Source organism: Corythoichthys intestinalis, chromosome 21, assembly GCF_030265065.1.
Source record: "Corythoichthys intestinalis isolate RoL2023-P3 chromosome 21, ASM3026506v1, whole genome shotgun sequence".
NCBI classification, from domain to species: domain Eukaryota; kingdom Metazoa; phylum Chordata; class Actinopteri; order Syngnathiformes; family Syngnathidae; genus Corythoichthys; species Corythoichthys intestinalis.
The window spans coordinates 16666863-16692307 of record NC_080415.1 but is presented as its reverse complement, the minus strand read 5'-3'; the positions used below and the strand labels follow the sequence as shown (position 1 = coordinate 16692307).

The 25445-nt window shown below is 42.0% G+C and overlaps 1 protein-coding gene across 1 annotated transcript in view; it reads left to right on the top strand.

Moving 5' to 3' along the window:
- Positions 1-464: 464 nt before the first annotated feature.
- Positions 465-25445, top strand: part of skap1 (src kinase associated phosphoprotein 1) — a 122787-nt gene continuing 97806 nt past the window's right edge. Inside the window, exons 1-4 of the mRNA XM_057825206.1 lie at positions 465-624; positions 6091-6196; positions 6616-6641; positions 12991-13107. Coding sequence (XP_057681189.1) covers positions 585-624; positions 6091-6196; positions 6616-6641; positions 12991-13107 — 289 coding nt within the window. The 5' untranslated portion in view covers positions 465-584. The remainder of the gene's footprint in view (positions 625-6090; positions 6197-6615; positions 6642-12990; positions 13108-25445) is intronic.

Sequence of the window (25445 nt, the reverse complement as noted above, 5' to 3'; positions counted from 1 at the left end):
GCACATGAGAGGAGAAAAAAACCAGTTACAGTGATATAATATTTTTTTTAAAAAGGTTTTTGTCTTCATCAGAAATAGTTGTAACATATTTTGGTCTTAAAAATCTCTTTAAATGCTATAAATTGGAGTTTTAAAAGGGTGCAAGAACCATGTTATATTAAATTGTCTCAGGGAAAATGTAGGAACAATATATAACTACACAATTAAGATTCAAGCGAAAATACTTAAGCCACGAGAACTGCCAGTTGACTTGAAAAAAATAAAACTTCATTTTGTTTCATGGGTTGGGTTATGTTAAAGTAGGACGAGCTGGGACCTTCGCTTCCTGTTCATCTTGTCGTCAAGGAGACCACAGGAAGTTCTCATCTTGTGCACAGCCCCACCCCCGCAATCATAAGCCATCATTGGTTGTACATCTTCATGCTACTGGCACGGAAGTGGTGTTTCAGAGCATAGGTGGCTCTTGTTAAAGTGTACTTGTTGTAACAGTACATCAGGTTGTGTGTGTGAGTTACTTTAAAAGAAAAACACCAGGACGAGCACTGCTGATCCTGCACAGTGTGTTGCACCAGTGAACGTCAGGAATGGGGACCATCCCAAATGACATCAGGAGGCTACTAGATGGTAATATTTTCTCCTTCTTTAGCTTTATACACTTTTTTAGATTTTTAAAAACACAATGTTTAGTTATCGGTCAAGTGTACACATTCATGCAGCATTGGTGGAAGTTTTGCTATGTTATGTCAATGGCACTGGAACATGTGCATTCACGGCCAGTCCACCCAGTTTAACTGAATCGGATGTCAATCGCCATCAATGGCATGCAATGAGTTAAATGCTATGAAAAAGAGAAAAACTAGATTGTTACTTCTGTTTTCATTAATTTAAATGTAATTTTAGGTTTATTAACATTGTGTACACTTAGAGTATAAGTGTATTGAAAATGATGAAAAACACAGCAGTATGGTCTGGTGTTGCTCGGACATATGTGAAATGAATGCAATACAACCGAATCACAGATAAAACATACTTTCCTTAGAAATGCATCTGTAATGTAGTAATAATAAAAGGACACTATAAAGGAGTTAATGCGCAACTGCTTTTCCGCCAGTGTGCAGATTATGAATATCCAGCCGAAATGAATCCCTTAGTAATATTCCGTAAAATTGTACATTTTAAAAAAAAATCCATTATCTTGTCGTGCAGTACTCAAAGCCACAACATATCATCACAGCACATTTAAATTTGTACATGAAATCTTAATGTTTGAAAGCCAACTGTGACATTGCAACCGCGCTGTCGCCTCCACAATCGGGGATGTTCCATGCCAATTTTTGGAATTTCAAATTAATTTTCCGCACTAAATGGAGGCTTACGGGGGTCAAAAACACTCACAGACACATAAACTACAACTGTGTAAATTTTTTTCAAAATCTGCCCAGCCGTTTCGGCATTCATAAAACAGGAACACACAGAAAGCCACACAGACAAACGCACCTTAAGCCCGTTTCAAACTATCGGCAGCCTAGTGTGAAGGGTTCTGCAGCAACCCATTCATTGTGCATGTGGGAGGGGTGGGTGGCCATTTTGGGCGGAACCGCAAGTTTGAATGAATTTGCGCTGAGAGGCGGGGCCCAAAAGATAGAGCCTTCCTCTATTTTCAGAATGCTGCCGCACGGATATCAACAACGCATCCAATAACAGAGGACTTACTATATGTGCTATCAGGCTGTTTCGGCGGACAGAAACACGCAAACCACGGCCGACGAAACCTTGATAAATGTGCTTTTTTAAAGTTTCGAAAGCTTTGAGACACTCGAAAAATAACTCTCATACCCCTCCTTGCTAAGCTAAATGGTACTTCGATGTGCGTTTGTGTGGAAATATAGGTCACGAACAACAACAACATAAAATGTTCACCTTCTCATCGAAATTAGTAAAACTCTTTACAAGGAAGACTGCGTTAACAATGAGGACCAGCGCACAGAGTTGTAAAATTATGATTTCCTGGACGCCTGCAGTTGGATTAAACGAGATTTCTCTTTCCAGCGGTTTTGAGAAGGATGAATAGTAATGAGATAATGAATCCAATTGGGGATAAACAATAGCATATGATGATGTTGATAATAGGATAACGTTTGATTATGTACAATATTCCACCCCCGGCCTTCCTTTTGTTGCTCTGCCATCTTAGCAGAATTCGCACGAAAGCGTTCGCATCGACTTCCATCTTTTTAACGAATGGGGAAAGGGGGAAGTGACGTATGCCATAAAGCAGTCGGCACATTTGTAGTTTTTTTGTGCGCAAGGTTCCTGCCACCCTCCTCAAAGTTAATTAGTGCCAGTGATAGCGATATAGACCCCCTCAAGATATAAAAGAGGTGCCATTCAACTAGTTGTCTGTTGACATATCATCACAAATATTATGGAAATATTTTATAAAGGCTGAAAAATTACCAAGTGTTACTTTAAGATAAAAAAAATACTATAATGATTAATAGTTTTAAAAGATATAATAATAATCACTAATACTTACTGTAATTTTTGGACTACAAGGCGCACCTGACTATAAGCTGCCACCCACCAAATTTGACACGAAAGCATTTGTTCATCGATAAGCCCCACACTGGACTATAAGCTGCAGCTGTCCTCATTGTATTATGGGATATTTACCCCAAAATATATTAACCGGTAGCACGTTATTTGACAGCGGCATCATAAGACTCTCATAGGACCAAGTTAACCTCCACGAAGCTTTGAACCAGTTGGCTGCTAAGCTTCATTGTTCCAATACGCTTCATTTGGCCATTGCTGCTATCTTGGGGGAGGTAGTCAACCTGTTCTGCCACCTGCTGTCAGCACTGTTGTCGTCCAACATGCCTTCTAGCATGCATTGCAGTGCCACAGATGTAAATAACAAAATTCATGTTCTGTGCTAATTATTTCTTCAGTTACTGTTCCAGTTGTTTCATTAATTGCAAGTTATGGTATTTGGTAACACTTTATTTGACAGTGGCACCATAAGACTGTCATAAGACAATCATAATTATGACATGGCACTGTCATGAGCATTAATGAATACTTATAACAGATGTCTTTTGGTGTCATCCGGCAAATTATCTCACTTTTGAATGAATGTAAAAGATCCGAGCTGGACATAAAGGGAGTTAGACATAATTTGCTGGATGACACTGAATGACATCTGTCATAAGCATTCGTAATGCTCATGTCTTTTGACGCCGCTGTCAAATAAAGTGTTACCGATTAACCCAAATTGATCAACAAATAAGCCGCGCTGGACTATAAGCTGCGGGATTCAAAATAAGGGAAAAAAGTAGTGGCTTATAGTCTGAAAAGTACGTTAAGTCTTTTTAAGTGATAAATAATAGTCACTTGCGCTCTAAAAATGGTTAAAGGTCTTATTTATCCACTGTAGTGACCAAGCCCATCGACAGGGAGGGGCAACCGGCTATGTTGTCCCGGGCGTTAGGACCATAGGGGCCCCTGAATGACCCTTAATTTATTTTACTTTGCATTCACATATTTCTTTTTTTATTTAAATCATTGTCTGATTAAATATTATTTCCTACTCAATATTTACTTAAAAACTTTAACATATTGAATATTTCAAATATATATTTTTTCCTTTTTTTTTTGCACAACAAACCCCAAACAACCCCTTGTGTCTTAGCAGAGAATGGTTTGACCCTGCTCTGGCGCACTCAAGGCTGCACTACGTATGTGCCCTGAAGCGGGAAATTAAAATCTGTCATTGTTATAAACTGTAAACATGGCGAGTCGTCATAAATCAGGTGCACAGAAAACGAAAAGAAGAAACAAAAAGAGATGAAGATCGTAGAGGTGAACGAGAAAAAAATAAGTTTTTAAAAGGGGGACAAGAAGCCAGAGAATTAGGGCTAGAGTTGGCTGTGGACGGTGATGTTGGTAAGTGAACAACAGCCGCTGAATACTGAACGCTTACATTCAGGATCACAGTGACCAAAGCCCGTTTCGAGTCTGTCACCGGCCGCTTGTAGTCTATTGTGCTGCGGTATGACAAGACATGCTGCTCGCGTTGAACCGAGGAGAGAGAAGGTGATGTGAAATTAGGGATAAATGTTAGTCTGTGGGGAGCAGGTGCGCGAGGCTGAACAGACTCGTGTCCGGTGGCTGGATTTATCTTGGGTTTACAACCCACTGTGTATTATAGCAAAGGCTAATAGTGTGTTTAGTTCAAGGGCGTAGGTTTGCGTCGGGACGGTCGGGACATAACACTACCAACTTTTCAGGATGCTCAAACTGTCCCCACCAACTTTTAAGCAACCTTATTTGCATTACTGTATTTTATGAGTTCAGTTATATAGGTAATTTAGATTGTCTTCCCATATGTTGTAAGGATAGAATTGACCCTACCATTATTTAGTGAATTATTTTCATTACGTTCAGACTTACATTTACACCCTTTTCACTTGCTGAATATGCCGGTCCATTTTTTCCCCCTCAATCGCACGTTTGATTGGCTGATGACGTGCCTTAATTTAAAATGTATTAATTTATTTTCTACATTATTTAAAAATGTTATTTGCAGCCTACGCAAACATTTTTTCAGATAATTATACATTAATCATAATCTAGGTAAAAGTTTTCATTTTTTGTTGAGTTTGGCTGCGCTTGTGGACAAAAGCAGTAGTGTTTTACCTGAAGGAAGGCTCCATTTTTATTTATTTTTGTTATTCCCGGACAAAGAAGCGTTTTAGTTATATTTAACTTATTTAGACAATGTTGAGTGGTTTTAAGACAAATATTTATTTTTTGCATTCCTGCATAGATCTCAGAGATAGAGATTATTAACAACTTTGTTTTATTTCATTGTTAATATAATTTATGTTCAAATACTGCAATTTCAATTTGCAAGTTTTCAAAACGTTTGTTTGGTAATTTTTGAAAACAAAGGTTTGAATCGAACGGTGTATCACCTGAACCAATACACATGAAAGTTAGTATATGTCGATACAGATTTATTTTGCATTGATCATTTAGCCTATCAATTAATCAGGTTCATATTCATGACATATGTAGCCCTGACCCCCGTTCACCCAATCTGTTTGGTCTTATTCATGTCCCGTTCCCAGCAAAAAGTGTACAAGTAGGTTATATCGTCCCTACCAGTGTTGAAACCAAACCTAAGCCCTTGGTTTAGTTATACTGTTTTGTTGCTTGGTGGGCAGGCATAGCACTCTCAGTTGTATTGTATTGTAGCCCAGATGGGACAAAAAAAATTGAATTTTTTTTGTTTATATTGTGTCATATCACATTAGGGTCTGTTAAATTTAACTGTCCATCTCTCCAATTTACACTGTCATTGCTTGCGAAGCGTTAAAAGTACTGCGTATGTTGTTGTGAGTAGCGTGGGGGGGGGGCTATAATGGTCTCTTGTCCCCGGACCCCTGCAAGTCTGTTGACAGCCCTGGTAGTGACCACCGTCCCTGAAAGGGTTAACTCATTAACGACCATTGACAGTGATAGACATGAAATCCATTTTCACTGTTATCTCCCAGTTAAATGATTGGACGCCGATCACTGTCAATGGAGGCCAGTGATTTAAAATGGACATTTTTGTGCTTTGTTCTTTAGATATTTTGCTGTTCCTGTGGAGTGATTCTGAATAGACACATTATGCACACACCACCAGGCCTTTGGACGTACATTTGCATGTGTCGAGATATGAGTGAGGCTGTGAAGGAAACAAATCAGATTAGTGATGTGGGCTAACCTGTTTGAGCTGTTAAATTTGCAGTCTAGCTTATGGCATCATTTAGCCTTAGGGAAAAAGCCAATGACACTTTTAATCAATGCTACTATTTTAATGATAATTAAGTAAAATATATTATCGATTTAGATTATAGATAGTATTCTGCTTTTAACTTTACGATATTAGCCCCAAGCGCTTTCATGTATCAATAGTCTCATTCCAAATATGAACACAATAGGCACCGTTTTCTCATTTTCCTAATGGATCTAAGCTCTATTGAGTAGCCTGGTTTCAACATTGACAAGCTTTTGTTTTTGTTCTTTTGTGTTTGCGGACAGATTGCAAGCTGTTTGTGTCGGAGATCCTCCAAGACGAGCAGCTCAGTGAAAATGCGGCAGAGACCCGCAAAATCTTATTGAATAATTTCAGGGTGGTACACATGAGGTAAGAGTTGACATCATCAGGGTTTATTTATTTATTTATTTTTGAAAGGCCCGTTCAAGCGTCACAGTGTAATTTCATGGCCCAATTATCTAATGTTTGTTGCTAATACCGAACAAGACCTCTAATTGGTGCTGTAATTGCCTTAAACACAGTTTGGTACATTCAGATGAACTCATTGAGTCTAATGGTTTGCTGCTTATTGCTGTTATCAGTTTTTTAAAGGTCTCGGGCAAAAATCTTTTTCTTATCATTTCCTTTTAATTTGATTCAATTTGTAGACGTGATTGTGACAGAATCTCGTGTGAAAAACAGTCCGGAAACAGCACGATAAGAAGCGCTTGCACCGGTGCAGGGAAATCTGCTGGTTTTGTGGTATTTAAGTTAAGAAGCTGACTCGATGTTTTTTTTTTTTCTTGTAGAAACCCTCAAGAATTCCCCTTTCACTGTAAGTATCATTCCCTGAACCTACATTTCATGACCTTTATATGCACACATCATTACCAACTATATGGCTTAGTGGTGTAAATGTTTGTATTGACCTCACTGAGATAAGAAGATGTGGTAATGCAGTTGAACTGCTAGTGGTCGGGAGTAAATGAAAGTACTTTATTACTGCTTTCAAAGGGGAATTGGCGGTTTTAAAACTGCTAGCAAATTTGGATGGTCGCCTCGCTTTACTAATAAATGAGTCTCTAGCCAAAGACACACAGTTAGCCATGGTTGCTAATTTGGCGCATGATTTATTCCTAATGAAGTCCTACTGCAAAGTCGAATATCCATTTTTCAGAGAGTAACTATTTAATCAATTGATATTAAAAAGGAAAAAATGAGGTGATCAATTTAGCGCTTGAACATAAATTTTGTGAAATTTTCTTCAGATGGTAAATCTCAGATGCCTGTGGAATGAGCGGCAATTTTTAGATGTTCATTTATGTTTTTTCTCTGCTCTGCCCTACTTTTGAACCTTTTAGCAGAGTTCCTCAAGCTCTACCTAAGAGGTGCCTTATAATAAAATGCCTTTAGGTGTGCCTACTATGAGTGCATGAAAATGTGATTTTTGGAGATCATTTAACAAATGTGCTACTTTCAGGTCATACTAACATAATTGTGAGAAAGATTTTGGGGGAGGAATTTTAGTGTCATGAATTGAGAATTTTTTTAAATAAAAAAAAAAATTTAAACCCCCCTTCAAATCTGCATTTTTTCTGCTGGGCAAAAAAAAATAAAAAAATAAATCTGCGCTGATTTTTACTCTACTCAAACACCTGAACAAAGTGCATTTTTTTTGGCTGGGGATATTTCATGCTTTTATTGGTTATATTTAGAGCTGTCCCGATCGGATGCCGATCGATCGGGTCCGATCACGTCATTTTCAAAGTATCAGAATCGGCAAAAAAAATATCGGCCATGCCTTTTATATATATATATTTTGTAATTAAATCGTTTTCTAATTGTATTTAACGTTACAGACATAATATGTTACACTCATCCAGAGTCTTTAGTTTAGGCTTAAGGTAGGGTTATCAAATTTATCCCGATAACGGCGGTAATCACGTTAAAATATTTAACGCAATTAATGCATGCACTGCACGACCCACTCACGCGTTGTCGCGCTCAATCTGTAATGGCGCCGTTTTACCTATATACAGAGATAAAAGGCAGCGTTAAATGAGTAGAGTGAATTTTGGCAGCCATTGGAGCCTTTTTTTAATTGGCTAAAGCCTTACAATCCCTCTCCCTACGATTAGAAATATCATGGGAAGCAATGTGGGGAAGCAAGGTAGCAGTTGATCTTTTTCTTAACACCTTATGTTATTTCCCAACGCAGAGAAGATATATCAATTGGTAGCACTACGCACAGTCATGGTTCCACTTCCCATCATGCATTTGGGCATGGCTACAGTATCATTTACTGAAAGCTCAACAAATACACTAGATGGCAATATTTAGTCACAATATACAAAGTCACAAGTCTTTCTATCCGTGGATCCCTCTCACAGAAAGAATGTTAATAATGCAAATGCCATCTTGAGGATTTATTGTCATAATAAACAAATACAGTACTTATGTACTGTATGTTGAATGTAAATATTCGTCCGAGTTTTATTCATTTTTTTCTTAATGCATTGCCAAAATGTATATGATCGGGAAAAATTACCGAATTATCAAATTATCGGAATGATTGGAATTGAATCGGGAGCAAAAAAAAGCAATCGATCGCGAAATATCGGGATCGGCAGATACTCAAACTAAGACGATCGGGATCGGATTGGGAGCAAAAAACATGTTCGGAACAACCCTACTTATATTTAATGTTAATGTTGTTTTTAATGAGAAATGAGACGTTTAAATTAAATTGCGTTTGGTCAGCCATTTTCAAAGGGCCAAAATTAGCAACGAGGGCGTGTCATACCATTATTTGATTTCGATGGGTAAAGATTCATCCAATCATCTCCCAGAAGTTGCAATAGCAGCTAAATTCAGTATATTTATTGGTTTAGAGACGCGACCGCGTCATGTCCTCCAGCAGGATGCTTAGCTCTGAAGGGGTTAATCTCTACATTTGAAAAGATATTTGCACTGTCTAGTCCTGACCTTGTTGGAATAGTCGTTTTGTCTTTTTCAAGCTTTAATGATGATAAAAGGTGGAAATAATATAGAGATGTTAAGATAATTGCATTGAAGGAATTAATTGAGATTTTCAGAATAGAACATGAACCAGGTAGCATTTCCAAAAATTATGCAACAATCAGATAATCCCAATTCATATCTTTATTTACTTCCACCCATCCATGCTTTCTACCGTTTATCCTCTCAAGGGTCACAATCAAGCGCGAGCCTATCCAGCCCTATCCCTAACCCTTTTAAAAGAAGAAGCGGGGTACACTCCGAACTGGTTGCCTGTCAATTGTAGGGCACATAAAGTGAAGAAAATAAGTATTTGAACACTCTGCTATTTTGCAAGTGCTCCCACTTAGAAATCCTGGAGGAGTTTTCAGGAATTTTCATCGTAGCAGCATGTGCACTGCGAGAGAGATAATCTAAAAAGAAAAATCCAGAAATCACAATGCATGATTTTTAATTTATTTGTGTGATACAGCTGCAAATAAGTATTTGAACATCTGCGTATCAGCAAGAATTCTGACCCTGAAAGACTTTTTAGTCCGCCTATTAAAAGTCCACCTCAACTCCATGTATTACCCTGAAACAGATGCACTTGTTTGACGTCGATAGCTGCATAAAGACACTTGTCCATCCCATACAATCAGTAAGACTCAAACTTGTAACATGGCCAAGACAAAAGAGCTCTCCAAAGACACCAGAGACTAAATTGTACACTTCCACAAGGCTGGAAAGGGCTACGGAGCAATTACCAAGCAGCCTGGTGAAAAAATAGCCACTGTTGGAGCAATCATTAGAAAATGGAAGAAGCTAAACATGACAGTCAGTCTCAATTGGAGTGGCGCCCCTTGTAAGATATCACCTTGTGGGGTCTCAATGATGCTAAATAAGGTAAAGAATCAGCCCAAAACTACACGAGAGGAGTTGGTAAATGACCTGAAAAGCCCTGGGACCACCGTTTCCAAGGTTACTGTTGGTAATACACTAAGACATCATGGTTTGAAATCACGCATGTCACGGAGGGTTCCCCTGCTTTAACGAGCACGTGTCAAGGCCCGTCTTAAGTTTGCCTATGACCATTTGGATGATGCAGAGGAGTCATGGGAGCAAGTTTTGTGGTCAGATGAAAGCAATATAGAACTTTTTGGTCTAACTGACCATGCATGGGTGAAGAATATTAATAAGTAATATCCCAAGAACACCATCCCTACTGTGAAGCATGGGGGGATGGTAGCATCATGATTTGGGGGTGTTTTTCTGTGCATGGGACAGGACGAGTGCACTGTATTGAAGAGAGAATGACTGGGGCCCTGTGTTGTGAGATTTTGGATAACAACCTCCTTCCCTCAGTCAGAGCATTGAAGATGGGTCGTGGCTGGCTCTTCCAACATGACAATGACCCGAAGCACACAGTCAGGAAAACCAAGAAATGGCTCCGTAAGAAGCATATCAAGGTTCTAGCATGGCCTAGCCAGTCTCCAGACCATGAACCCAATAGAAAATTTTTGGAGGGAGCTCAAACTATGTTTCTCAGCGACAGCCCAGAAACCTGACTGATCTAGAGAAGATCTGTGTGGAGGAGTGGGCCAAAATCTGCAGTGTGTGCAAACCTGGTGAAAAACTACAGGAAAGGTTTAATTGCAAACAAAGGCTTCTATACCAAATATTAACATTCCTTTTCTCAGGTGTTCAAATACTTATTTGCAGCAGTATTAAACAAATAAATCGTTAAAAGAAATCATACATTGTGATTTCTGAATTTTTCTTTTCAGATTATCTCTCTAACAGAGGACATTCACCTCCGATGAAAATTTCAGACTCCTCCATGATTTCTAAGTGGGAGAACTTGCAAAATAGCAAGGTGTTCAACTATTTATTTTCTTCACTGTATACCATTAAAATGGACAGTTTAAAGAGTTGTAGGGCGCTTTCACACTAAAGGGGCCAGAGGTCTTTTTCTCAGATACTCCGCTTTGTTTTGTAAATGTGAACGTGCGTCCGAACTCTTGGCCAAACAACTGAACGTATCGTGTGAGAGTGACAGAAGTCGAGACAGGCGGAGCCTCTCAGGGCAGGGCGGCTGTTTAGCGAGTCTCGCGCTCCTGGAAGTAGCAACAATTTGACAGTCCAGAAAGTCACAAAAGTGAGAGCGATTGCGCGTCTGTGTGACTTGGGGTAACACGCAGACCCTTTCGTGGTTTAAATTTCCCAAAGCATTTTCTATATATCGTCCAGTTCGCTCGGCATTGAATCAGGAGGGACCAACGACTTGCTGTGCTATGCTACATTAGTTTTTTATTTTATTTTTTATGTAAACTTACATGCATACAAACATCTGCTACACAAAACAGTCAGTTGACAATAAATGCGCGGTAATATTAGAATTGCAAAATATAAGACACTAATTTAAAAAAAAACCTGCACTGTATACAGTTTAACATGTAAAAATAATGCTATGCTATATTACGTGCAGCATCACAACACCACGCTGTGACGCTCCATGCTCCCTCACCTCACAGGAGGGAGGTATTTCCTCTACTATTTGTCCAATAAATGAGTGCGCCTTTTGTCCACGTGATGTTACTCAGAAAGTTCGGTTGGCGCAGTGTGAATGCTGAACCTTTTCAACAAGTCATTTTCAAGTGTTGTTGCGGGGTAGCCCTCCAACCGGACCCTGGTCCTCTTGGTCTAATGTGAAAGCGCCCTAAACGGATCAGAGTTCTTTTTCTCAGATAGTCCGCTGTGTTTTGTAAATGTGAATGCGCATCCGCACTCTAGTTCGGACCAAACAAACAAACTCTGATCCGCTAAAAAATTGTGGGTTTTTCGGTCCACTTTTAGCACACCTCGCTTCGCTTGTTAATGCATCATTTGCTAGTGTTATTGCTATGTAGCTCTCTAACCGGAACATGGCCTTCTTGGTGTAATGTGACAGTGCCGTTACATGTTTTTATAACATGCACACCTGCCAACTCGAGGCCGTTGGCAATTTTACAAAAAGTGACGTATGCCCTTACAAATTGGTGACTCATCTTACAACGTTATATAAAGCGTGCAATATAAACAAAAATAAAACTGTTGTTCATCTTATTTTGAAAAAGTAATTTGATTACAGTTACAAATTACTTCTCCCAAAAAGTAATTGAGTTAGTAACTCTGTTACCTGAATGTAAGAGTAATTAGTTACTTGGCAAAGTAACTGGTGTTACCTTTCATATATTGTTTTTTCACCCCCCCCCCCCAAAAAAAAACCCCCCAGAAAAACAAACAAACAAACAAAAATAGTTACCTTTCCTATGTTTGGAAGTCATTTAATGTTGTGAATCAACCGTTAAAGTTGTTAAAATTGCTCCGTTTTTTTAGCAATAGTTCCCTTCTGTCTACTTTTGACATGTGAAGGTTTTCAAACTGTTTCATCATTTAAAGATAGATTCAAGTCAAGATTTTGTTTATTTAGGAGTATTTTAGATAAAAAGTTACTTAGGTTCGCTAGGAAGGTTCACTACAACAGAGCCTTTCTGAGACGTGTACCGCTCTGAAATGGCGGCTGTTTACTAACGCCGCCGAGTCAGTCATTTCGCATGTAGTACTATATGCATGTGATATCTAGGCGTAGATTGTAGGCTGTCGGCTACAGTCAGGAAATATTGGAGCCACCTAGCCTACCATAGCACTCTTCTCTCCATGTCTCTGACTTTTCTCGCGTCATTCATCCAACGTAGTAACGTACATTGTCTCGTTGCCGAAACGGTGACAAAATCCGAACGGAGAAAAAAAACGTAATGCACGAAAAACGTACAGATTTTGAACGTACAGCGTACACATTTAAAAATCATTGCTCACTTGTACAAATCACGCCGAAACCGTAGAATTTGACAAGTATGAACATGGGAAGTAAGCGGAGAAAAACCCACAAGAAAATGCAAACTCCATGCACTGAGAGTGAAGTTTGGATTCAAACCAACGACCTCAGAACTGTGTGACGAACATGTTAACCAGTCAAGTTATAAACTGCCATATTGTATATAAATGGCAGTAGAAAACCAAGTACATTTCAGAATCTGCTTTTTTACTTAAGGAGGTAACTCAGACTCTACTTAAGCACAAGGTGTGCTTACTTTTGCCACCTCGCTCACTGTACTGACTACACTCTCGTATAAATCTCCATTCAGCTGACTCGAGGGAGGAAGACGGTTCTGACGACAACCGTAGCTCCAGTCTGGGTCGTTCCGCACCGTCCGACGATGCTTCGGTGGCTTCCGACTACCAAGATGACGGAGCAACAGAGTGTAAGTGCCTTCTGTCTCATTCTGAATGTGTGTAGGTCTATGTGGTTGATAGAGCGAGGCAATTAAAAGGAAGAGTTATTGTTTGTTTCCTCTGAGAAAGCTGCCTGGCTGCACTTTTAACACCCTCTCAGATGGCCTCTTCACTCCACAGGAAGCACACATTGTTGTCCTAATTTGAGAAAACAGATCACGCCATACCTCCACAACACTGACTCCTCCCTTTAAAGCCACCCTCTCTCTATTGGCCCTTGAGCAGGTGGGCTTCTGCTGCTTCCTCACAGGGCTGATCTGTGAGCTAGAGCGCCCCCTAGTGGTGATTGCGTGCTGTGTCAGCGGCCCACACAGGCGGGAGGCTGTGTAGCTGCAGGCTAACGCTGTGATTTATTGAACCCCGGCCCCTCTATTCTTCCACAAACGGGTTTGAAATACAACACTGTACCTGAGGGGCCATGTGTGTCCTGTCCCTCTCTCGCTTTATCAATCTTTCCCTCCATCTTCCTCCCTACCTTCTCTTCAGAATTTTTGTATTCCCGACTCGCCGCGCCAACTAATCGCCCTTGACATGCCGCAGGTGGGCATTATTGACTCGGGTGCCTCTGGTGCCCATTTCTTTTTATTTATTTTTTTTAGGAGCACATGTAGACTATTCCGTGCGTGCAGGGAAAAAATGTTTTCGGTGGTTTTAGCTCGCTGCTCGTTAATGCCAGCTGGTTGTCGTCAAATATGGCTACGTGAACTCTTGCGTCCCTGAAAGTGCAGCAGAGGGTCCTGGCAGATGGGAAGATTATAATTATTGTTATTTTTACATTTCTTTTAAGATTGGCAGCATGGCGGACAAGTGGTTAGCACATCTGTCTTGTAGTTCAGCGGGCACGGGATTAATTTTCAGATGCCTGTGTGAAGTTATAATTTTTTCCCACTTCCACCCATTTTCCAAAAACAAGTTTATTGAGTACTCTAAAGCCCCTTTCAGACTTATATCCATAGGCCGAGTTTGACTTTTGTGAAACGCAGTGTCAGGAATATAATTAACGTACAAGATATATGTTCGGATAGTAGCTTAGCCCATGCCCGTACATACATGCATCCCAGCTGTGTGTGTGTGCGTGTGAGCGCGCGCTTTTTTCTGTCTTACCTAGAAGAGTAGTAGACGCCGCATCCTTATTGGCAGAATATTCCAGCCAGTAACACATTGAAAATGAGCATTTTTTTTTGTTTCCCATCATTTTTGAGGGGAATTCTAAATCAGGTTGCCTCTTAGAACAGCTAGGCTTTTGGCCAAAATCGTCGTCCACTGAATATGGTACGCCCGGTGTTCGGCCATTCCTCACGATGCGCTGAAACGTTCTACACAATGCTCAGCGCGCTACGCGTATGCTTACATCCCGCTAAATTCCCGTTTAAGGGGAGGCAGGATTTACTGGTGTCATGGCTTTGAGACATGTGGAGATGACCCGGTTGCACACTTTCAGACTTGTCCCGTGTTGGCGACTCGCCGCTCTATGTCGGGAGGGTGGGGACGGCATTTTATAACCCGGACATTACTTCAATTTTGGTCAACATTGACAACGAACAAAATTTCCAAAGATGAACAATGGACTGTATATTCCTCGGCTCTCAGATCCAGAAGCAAATTAATTTCCTTATGTCTTCAGTTTAATTTTGCTATCTTTCCAATTTGCATGTTGATAATTGCAATGTTTGCTTACTGCTTTTCCTCTTACTGCGAAGAAAGAGGAAATGACGATCGGCCCCCCATGATATTTACGTCATCAGCCTTCGCGCTGTGACCCGGGTATTTAACGGCTGCTTTCACACATGCCACATCCCAGGTAAGTCCCAGACATTTTACTGGGACGCGACCCGGTTAATGTCCGTGTCATCTGGATGTCAGTCAATCCAGGAAATTGCTTTCATACATAAGGGATATCCGTTTAAATCCCGGGATTTTACCAGAGTTCAGTGTATGTCTTAAAGGGGGCTTAAATTACATGTTTGTTTATCTTAGTGTTGCACCGATACTGCATCGGTACCGATACCTCACTCAAATGACGTCATCGGTATTTGCGAGTACTAAGAAATAACATGCCGATAATGCGCAATATGTACTTTTCGAGATCTAGTTCCGAATAGACGCCCAATCCATTAGGAGAGTGGCACTTGGCAGCGAATGAACGATCTTCAATGGCAGCAGCTGAGTAAACAGCAGATGGTTTGACATTTATAAAATATATATTTTTTGAAATAACGGTTGAGAAATAAGCTAGTTATGAGTTACGTGAGGCCATCTTGGTTGGGGTGAAGAATAGTCATGCTTCTGCCATGTATTGAAATAAGTTTATCGTGAGTAGACATCCAATCCATTCGAAATGTGAACCCTCACACTTCGAATAGATTGGACGTCTAGTGCTGTCATTGGCAGTCAATGGGTTAAGGAGTGTCTGACCAAGCCATGATAGCAACTACTTGTCTGTACTTACAGTAGTATGCAGTAATTTTGTATCAAAACCAAACAAATTGCAATTTTTTTCAAAATACGTACATTATTGACATCGGCTGATTTCTTGCAGACTTCTGTTGGAATCATTATTGGGATTAAAAAAAAAAAACGGTTTATATGTACAGTAGGCCTATATGGCAGAAAACACTCAGGTGACTTGAAGTTCCGCTCCAATTTGGCCAAATTTCAAAATTTTCCTTGATACATCATTTGAAAGCTTAAAATCTCAAATTTTGAACAGGAGGGCATTTAAAGAAAAAAAAAAACCCTAAACCCTAACTCAAGGTGAGAGCATGAGAGAGCATAATTAAAGACACCATTATTTTAGCGAGATATTATCGCGTACTTACCTTGTTTCGATCAAAAAACTCTAAATGGCCACAACCGGACGTTTTTGGGATTTCATACGTAACACACGGTAATATAACAAGGGTTGCAGAAATCGCAGACATCAGGGAGTGGTCGAGATTTTCTTTTTCAAATTTTTGCCCTTTTAAACGATTCCCCCCCCCCAATTTGTCTTTGTTTGGACCGATTATTTTTCATCTAAAATATCGGGGAAAATGCGACAGTAACAAAAAAATAAAATTAAGATATGTTATGAGATAGATATCTGTGACCTATTTACAGACAGTATTTTTTTCATTGTGACGTAATTTGTGTAAGAAAAGTGTAATAATTTTATAAAGTCGTTTTTTTTCTAAGCTAAAATAATAGACATTTCGAATAATAAATATAATTACTTACCTTATTTTTATGGCTATGCACAGTGTCTGTAAACGGGGTCTCCAGGGTCAAACGGACAAACTAAAAATAGTCCGGGGTCATAATGCGCCATGAAACTGCAATGGCAGCATATAGACATACTGTTCAATCAAACACAACAGTTCTTTTGGCTTAAAATACAGTAGTTTATTTTAAAGAGGGGTGCAAGAGCAGAAACTGCTTTTTCAGCCGTCTGTGTTTTCCGCCATATATATGGCCATATATATGGCGGAAAACACTCAGATGACTTGAAGTTCGGCTCTGAGACCCCCAGTTTGCCAAATTTCAAAATCGTCTGATATGCATGTGTGATACATCATTGGAAAGCTTAAAATCTCAATTTTCTAGGGGAAGAATATTTTTGACCTGGAGGGCATTTTTAAAAAAAAAAAGTTTTTTAAACAGCAAAACCCTATCTGGAGGTGAGAGCACGGGAGAGCAGAATTAAAGACGCCATGACTTTAACGAGATATTATCGCATACTTACCTTGTTTTGATCCAAAAACTGCATGTAGCATGTATCACTGAGTGTCAAGACACAGCTGTAAATGGCCACAGCTCGATTTTTGGGGGATTTTATAGGTGAAACATGGTCATATAACAAGGGTCAGGATGCAGAAATAGCAGACATCAAGCGGTGGTCGAGAGTTTCTTTTTCATATATTTACCCTTTAAACGATATTTTTTCAATTTTTCTTTGTTTTGATCGATTGTTTATCATCTAACATATTGGAGAAAATGCGACAGTAACAAGAAAAAAAATACAATTAAGCGATAGTTATGAGGTAGATATCAGTGACTTTTTTACAGACACCATTATTTTCATTGTGACGTCATTGTTTTAAAAGTTTAAAACATGCAAGTGAATAATTTTTAAAAATATAAATATACTGCGTGTATATATATATATATATATATATATATATATATATATATATATATATATATATATATATATATATATATATATATATATAAATATTAGACATCAATTAATGATTCTAAGCTAAAAATGACAGTCATTTTGAACAATAAATATAATTAATTACCTTCGTTTTATGGCTGGGTTGAAACAAAAGCAGTTGCGCGACGTCTGTAAACGGGGGTTTTCAGGGTAAAACGGACAGATTAAAAATAGTTCGGGGGCTTGATGCGCCATGAATCTGCTATGGCAGCAAATAAACATATTGTTCTATCAAACACAACAGTTGTTTTGGCTTAAAATACAGCAGTTTCTTTTAAAGAGGGGTGCAAGTGCAGAAACTGCTTTTTCAGTCTTGTCTGTGTTTTCCGCCATATATCAATTGTGCATGCTTTCTCTCATCTATTGTCAAATGGGATTGTCTCCAGATCAGCCAATCATTTGATTATGTCGTAAGTTTTCATTGCCTCAAATAAGATTTTTAAAAATGATACACCTAGCAGCAATGTCATCTTTTTATTGAATGTAATGCCACAAATTTGGCAAGCCTATATTTGGTTGAATTCGGATCGTCGTTTGTTTCTCAATTTTCAGACCTAGCTTTGGATGCATTTTTTAAAGCTCTGCCAGTGTCTGTCTCCGTTGTCAGTGTTAAATGTGAGTTATTGCCAATTAACTCTTCAATGTGCAATTTGGTCCGAATCAAACAACAAGAAATAGCCGGACTTGAAACGTAAACATTTTAGCGCGGCATTAACAAGCGCAACCTTTGCTTCTCGGAGAGGAGCCTCTGGCGCTGTGCTTCTTTCTCATGATGGTGTTAGCGTAGTGAATGGCTTGTGTCCTCAGCCAAAGGGCATCTGGAGTTCAAAGTTCAACCTGTGTTCACTTGGCGCACTTTCTTGCGGGAAAAAGAACGCTTAATGAAAATCAGTGACATCATACGTCAGGCAGCGCTCATTTAAATTCCCTCAGGATGTATTTGATTCTACTAGAAGTGGTCGCGCTCGTATCTTTGGCCGGGGGTTGGAATCATTCACTCATTCTCTACTTCTTAATCACTATATCGGGATTTTTTTAATGTGGCGTACTATATAGTTCTCTCATCAGTCCAATGAAAAATAATTTTGGAATATTACTTGCACGTGCTGTTAATGACATCATTGCTGTCCTATGATTACAGTGCGCCAGATCAGTGTCAACTAATTTACATTTGGTGATGAATTAAACAAATGCATTTTAATATGAACATTTTATCATGTTCATATTAAATGAATGGAGCACTTCATGTCCATCCTGTGAAAGATTTTTGCAGCACAACTCATGAATTTGTCTTGTGCCCAAAATAAAACAATACACGGATAAATTAGTAGTAATTCCAATGCGGCCTTTCTGCTTATTTTGCCGATAATTATATTGTATTTGCCTGTTCGGTAAGGGCAAGGATACATCATTCCTCGGTAATCGCCGTTCCCTCGTCCCTAACCGGAGAGTGAGCGAGTGCCAAGTCGACGGCTGCATTTCCTTCGCCTTGGTTTGATGAGATGCGGCGGCCCGTTGTCTTCGACGGAGCGGCTGACACTAGATTTGTAATGGCTGACAGGAACAGATGGAGGCTCCATTGTTAGGCCGGCTGTCTGCATGCTAATGTGAACTGCGTTTCACCCGCTGACCGCACCGCTGACCTCGCCGCGGCCTCGTCTGACGTCGACCGTGCCCTCCACCTCGGGCTCGGCTATTTGGGGCTCATACACCGTGCACCATTTTTTACCCCCCTACACACACACATACACACACCCCTCCTTTTTTGCATGCATCACATTCCTGCACATCTAAATACATAAACACAGAGGCACAATGTTTTGTCTTCTGACATGCACACGGGGCTCGTGTACATGGCAACAATCCCATGCAGGCGTGGCAAATCTTTTGTTAGGAACGGCAAGCCGTTAATGTGGATCCAAAACACAGACCAGGAGATCAGTAGAGTAAATGTTTGTATTTAATAAGTACAACAAAAGGAGCACGCTAACAAACGCGAGTTTAACAAGTACAACAAAGGAAGCACGCTAACAAACGCGAGTTTAACAAGTACAACTAAGGGCACGCTAACAAACGCGAGTTTAACAAGTACAACTAAGGGCACGCTGACAAACGCGAGTTTAACAAGTACAACTAAGGGCACGCTAACAAACGCGAGTTTAACAAGTACAACTAAGAGAGCACGCTAAAATGCATGAATATAACAGAGTACAAGAGTCTAACTACAAAGTCCAAAAGAGCACTAAAGTAAAGCTAACCAAACCAGAATACGACCGTAGAACGTCGGGAAACTCGAAGGATGACAATGAACACACAGGCGGTAAGCAAGGCAAATAGCAAGCAATAGTCCGACACTTGCAGATGGTGACAGGCTTCCTTAAATACTGAGCTTTCCTAATCAAGCACAGGTGTGTCGTGTTACCCCGCCAATCTGGCTCAATCAGGTGCTGCATAAAGAAAAAAGAACTGAGAACACACACAAATATGACAGAACCCCCCCCTCAACGGACGCCCCCTGGCGGACCACCTGGTTTCGTGGGATGAAGGGAGTGGAAATCCCGCAGCAGCGACGGATCGAGGATCCAGGAGCGGGGGACCCATTGGCGTTCCTCTGGGCCATAACCTTCCCAGTCGACCAGGTACTGCACCCCCCTACCCCGCCTCCTAGAATCGAGAATAGAACGCACCGTATACACCGGCCCACCGTCAACCACGCGAGGGGCAGGCGGAGGCACTGGCGGAGGGTTCAGGGGGCAGGTGGAGACCGGCTTGAGCAGAGACACGTGGAAGACCGGGTGGATCTTCATTGAACTGGGAAGCTTGAGCCTGACCGCTACGGGGTTCACCACAGAGTCCACAGCAAAAGGGCCCACGAACCTAGGGCCCAACTTCTTGGAAGTCCCAGCAAGGTGCAAATCCCGCGTTGACAACCAGACCATCTGGCCCGGACGATAGACCGGAGCGGGTCTTCTGCGGCGGTCAGCAATCAGGCGGTTGCGGGCCGCAGTGCGGACTAGTGCTGCCCTTGCGTCCCTCCAGACTCTATGGGCCCTCCGCAGGTGCACTTGGACGGACGGTACGACGACGTCGGCTTCTTGAGAAGGGAACAGTGGCGGTTGGAACCCGTATGCAGTCATAAAAGGTGACCTCCCAGTGGCTGAGCAAACGAGGGTATTGTGGGCGTATTCCACCCAAGGCAGGTGTGAAGACCAAGAGGCCGGATGCAGTTGGCAAACGCAACGGAGGGCAGCCTCCAGCTCTTGGTTGACCCGTTCTGTCTGCCCGTTGGACTGTGGGTGGTAGCCAGAAGACATACTTGACGTAGCCCCCAAGGCCTTGCAGAACGCTCTCCAAACACGAGACACAAACTGGGGTCCCCTGTCAGAAACCAGGTCAGACGGAATGCCATGGGGTCGAAAAACGTGCGTTACCAGCAGGTCAGCGGTCTCCAGAGCTGAAGGCAACTTTGGGAGAGCGACGAAGTGCGCCATCTTTGAGAACCGATCAATCACTGTCAAGATGACGGAATATCCCCTTGAGCGTGGAAGGCCAGTGATAAAGTCGAGTGCAACATGGGACCAGGGGCGAGATGGAACAGGTAATGGGCGCAGAAGTCCCGCTGGAGCTTGATGGACTGATTTGCCCCGAGCGCAGATGGAACAAGCTGAAATGTAGTCCATGACGTCCTTTCGCATACCTGGCCACCAAAACCTCTGGGAAATTAGGAAGAACGTGCGGGACACACCCGGATGGCAGGCGAACTTTGAGGTGTGCCCCCACTTCAGCACTCCCGCACGCCGAGCTTCTGGAACAAAAAGTTTGTCAGCAGGGCAGCCTCCGGGCACCCTAACACCTCGTAGAGAGTCTTCCACAAGCCGCTCGACCTCCCATCGTAGTGCGCCGATGATCAGGTTCTCAGGAACAACAGGCTCCTCTGAAGGCCTCTCCTCCACTGGTTCATGAATCCTCGACAAGGCATCCGGTTTCCCGTTGCGTGATCCTGGACGGTAAGTAATCACGTAGTTGAAACGCGTCAGGAACAGCGCCCAACGGGCCTGGCGTGAGTTGAGGCGCTTGGCAGCCCGAAGGTACTCCAAGTTCTTATGGTCGGTGAGTATCTGGAACGGCACCTCCGTCCCCTCCAACCAGTGCCTCCATTCCTGCAAAGCCTGGACTATAGCGAGCAGCTCCCTGTTGCCGACATCATAATTTGCCTCTGCGGGGGTGAGGCGGCGAGAGTAGAAGGCGCAGGGGTGCAATCTCTGGTCGACTGCAGACCTCTGGGATAGGATGGCCCCCACTCCGGAACTCGACGCGTCAACCTCGACCACAAAAGGAAGATCTGAGTCAGCGTGAACAAGGACAGGAGAGCTAGTGAATGCCCTTTTTAGACTTACAAAAGCGGCCTCCGCCACCGAGGACCACACAAATGGGCGTTTATTAGAGGTCAGCCTGGTAAGGGGCTCGGCCCTCATACTATAGTTCCGGATAAAACGCCTGTAAAAATTAGCAAACCCGAGGAATCTTTGTAGCTGCTTACGTGACGTGGGGGTTGGCCACTCTGCCACTGCCTGAATTTTGGCTGGGTCAGGCCGTAGTCGCCCTTTTTCTACGATAAAACCAAGAAACTGCATTGACCCCCGGTGAAACTCGCACTTCTCGGCCTTGACAAACAACCTATTTTCCAGAAGTCTTTGCAGGACCATGCGGACGTGTTGGCGGTGTTCCTGCAAGCTTCTTGAAAATATTAAAATGTCATCTAAATAAACAAAACAAAAGATATTTAGCATGTCACGAAGCACATCATTTATGAGGCTCTGGAAAACGGCAGGTGCATTAGTCAGACCAAAAGGCATGACCAGGTATTCAAAATGTCCGAGCGGGGTTTTGAAAGCGGTTTTCCACTCATCTCCCTCCCGAATCCTAACCAAATGGTAAGCGCTGCGTAAGTCTAATTTAGTATATATGGTGGCTGATTTTAACGGTGCGAAGGCCGAATCTAACAATGGCAGTGGGTATTTATTTTTAACAGTAATCTCGTTAAGGCCCTGGTAGTCGACGCACGGCCGAAGACCCCCATCTTTTTTACCAACGAAGAAAAACCCTGCTCCCAATGGTGAAGACGAAGGGCGAATTAGGCCAGTTGCCAAGGAAGAGGTTATATATTCTTTCATAGCCTCCTGCTCAGGTTTAGAGACTTTGTATAATCTCGAGCTAGGCAGAGGGGCATTGGGCTGCAAGTCAATGGCGCAATCGTAAGGACGGTGCGGGGGCAGGGTCTTAGCCTGGTCTATACTAAAAACGTGTTGGAGATCATGGTATTCGGCAGGCACATTTACCAAATTAACAGGCTCGGGAACAGTTTGGGCTTGATCAGGAAGTAGGCACGCCGAGCGTAAACAGTGCGCGTAGCAGAAGGAACTCCAAGTCACTACTTGTGTCTTAGCCCAGTCAATATTAGGGTTATGCACTTTTAGCCAGGAGAGCCCTAGCACAACCGGAGCCGATTTGCATGGCATAATCAAAAAACTACGGACCTCAAAATGATTCCCGGACAACTTGGTTTTAAGCGGGGGCGTTATAAACCTTACGTCCGCCAGGGGTCGCCCATCGAGATCTAAAACCCTTTTGGGAGAAGAGAGTCTTATTAATGGACATTTAAGCGCATCAACAACACTCTGGTCCATGAAACAGTCATCTGCCCCCGAATCTATTAAGGCAGTGAACCTAAAATTAACCCCACCATGCGAAACTTCTCCCGGCAATTGCAGTCTCATTTCACTTAGAGTTTGTTTTAGTTCTTTCAACTCGTTGCGAGGCAAATCATTTGACTGATTGCCATCACGTACGAACCTGGGCCCCCCTCGGGCGAGAGGAACCTCAGGAGCCGAAGATCCAGGACGACGTGAAGGAATCGCGTCACAGGTGGAGATGTGGTGCCCCGGCAAGCCACAGTAAAGACACAAGCCTGCCCTCATCCGTCTCCGCCGCTCCTCCGCAGGAAGACGACCGCCGCCGAGTTGCATTGGCTCCTCCCCCGTCAGGACCGGACTCCGCGTCGGCGTAGAGGCAGATGGCGATTCGATGAAGCCCTCAGCACGGACCCCAGCTGGGCCGTTCCACGATGACGACGACCCCTGACGTCCCCGCTGCTCCAAGGCTCGTTCCCTCTCACGCTCCTTCAGCCGATTGTCCAATTTTACGGACAAAGAAATCAGGTCCTCCAAGCCCGAAGAATCCTCCCGGGCCGCCAATTCGTCTTTCACCGCAGAAGACAACCCCCGCCGAAAAATTCCACACAGCGCAGCTTCGCCAAAACCGCACTCCACGGCCAAAATGCGAAATTGAATGGAGTAGTCCGCCACGCTAAGATCGCCCTGAAAAAAATCCAGCAGGCGGCTGCCTGCCTCCCTGCCCCTAACCGGGTGATCAAAAACCCTCACAAACTCAGTTTTAAAAATCTCGAACGATTGACGGATCGCGGGATTAGCGTTGCTCACCGCCATTGCCCAAGTGGCCGCTTTACCGGCGAGGAGACTCATAGTATACGCTACACGGGACCTGTCACTTGCAAACGTATATGGCTGTTGATCAAATACAAGAGAGCACTGGTGCAAAAATTGTTGGCAAGCGCCAGGTTTTCCCTCATAACGATGGGGGTGTGGCAACACCGGCTCCCGAAAAGAAGCCGGTGGAACAACCGGAGACGGGGTGGAGTGATCGGGCGCCGCGGCAGCGTTACCTACACCACCGGTCCGTGCAGGTGGGGCCATATTTTCTATTCTAGTGGTTAATGCGGTGGTCACGTTCACAAGTTCATTTAATAATTGTTCATGCTTACTGATCGTATGGCCATGACCGGCAAGTGCATGGCGAATACTCTCCGAGTCTGTGGGATCCATGGTCGGACTATTCTGTTAGGAACGGCAAGCCGTTAATGTGGATCCAAAACACAGACCAGGAGATCAGTAGAGTAAATGTTTGTATTTAATAAGTACAACAAAAGGAGCACGCTAACAAACGCGAGTTTAACAAGTACAACAAAGGAAGCACGCTAACAAACGCGAGTTTAACAAGTACAACTAAGGGCACGCTAACAAACGCGAGTTTAACAAGTACAACTAAGGGCACGCTGACAAACGCGAGTTTAACAAGTACAACTAAGGGCACGCTAACAAACGCGAGTTTAACAAGTACAACTAAGAGAGCACGCTAAAATGCATGAATATAACAGAGTACAAGAGTCTAACTACAAAGTCCAAAAGAGCACTAAAGTAAAGCTAACCAAACCAGAATACGACCGTAGAACGTCGGGAAACTCGAAGGATGACGATGAACACACAGGCGGTAAGCAAGGCAAATAGCAAGCAATAGTCCGACACTTGCAGATGGTGACAGGCTTCCTTAAATACTGAGCTTTCCTAATCAAGCACAGGTGTGTCGTGTTACCCCGCCAATCTGGCTCAATCAGGTGCTGCATAAAGAAAAAAGAACTGAGAACACACACAAATATGACATCTTTGGTCTGGTTATTGTTAGATCAGGTAAAGAAAAAAGGTTCATTGTGAATGTAAAATATGTAATATGATTCATTTTAATGACAAAATAATAATTTTCAATTGTAATTTGTCCCCTTTTTTTGACTGTTTTCTTTCATTCACAATAAATAATGCCATTTGCAAAGATAATTAAATATTCCAAAATAAATGATAGATATGTTTTAATTAATAATGTTCATGAAAAAAAGAATGAAAATGTCTTGAAATGGCAAATAAACAACTGCTTAACCAGTAAGTTGAAACATGAATAATTTTAAAAGTACTGCTTATTCAAAAATGGATTATAAATATTGTTTACAGTAGAATGCAAGGACGATGACTAGTCTGAAGGCCTGCCATAGAAATAACTCTCCATTGATAGGACTGTGATTTCTGAGGACGTCCTCATTTAAAAATGTAAATATTTGTGAGATTAAAAATAAATAAATAAATAAATAAATAGAAATAGAGTGTTGCAAACTGATATTAAGGCAAGAAAAGGTACATTTACACAAGGTAATTTAAGGTGCTTTACATCACATTAAAATCCAAAAACACTAATAAAATATTT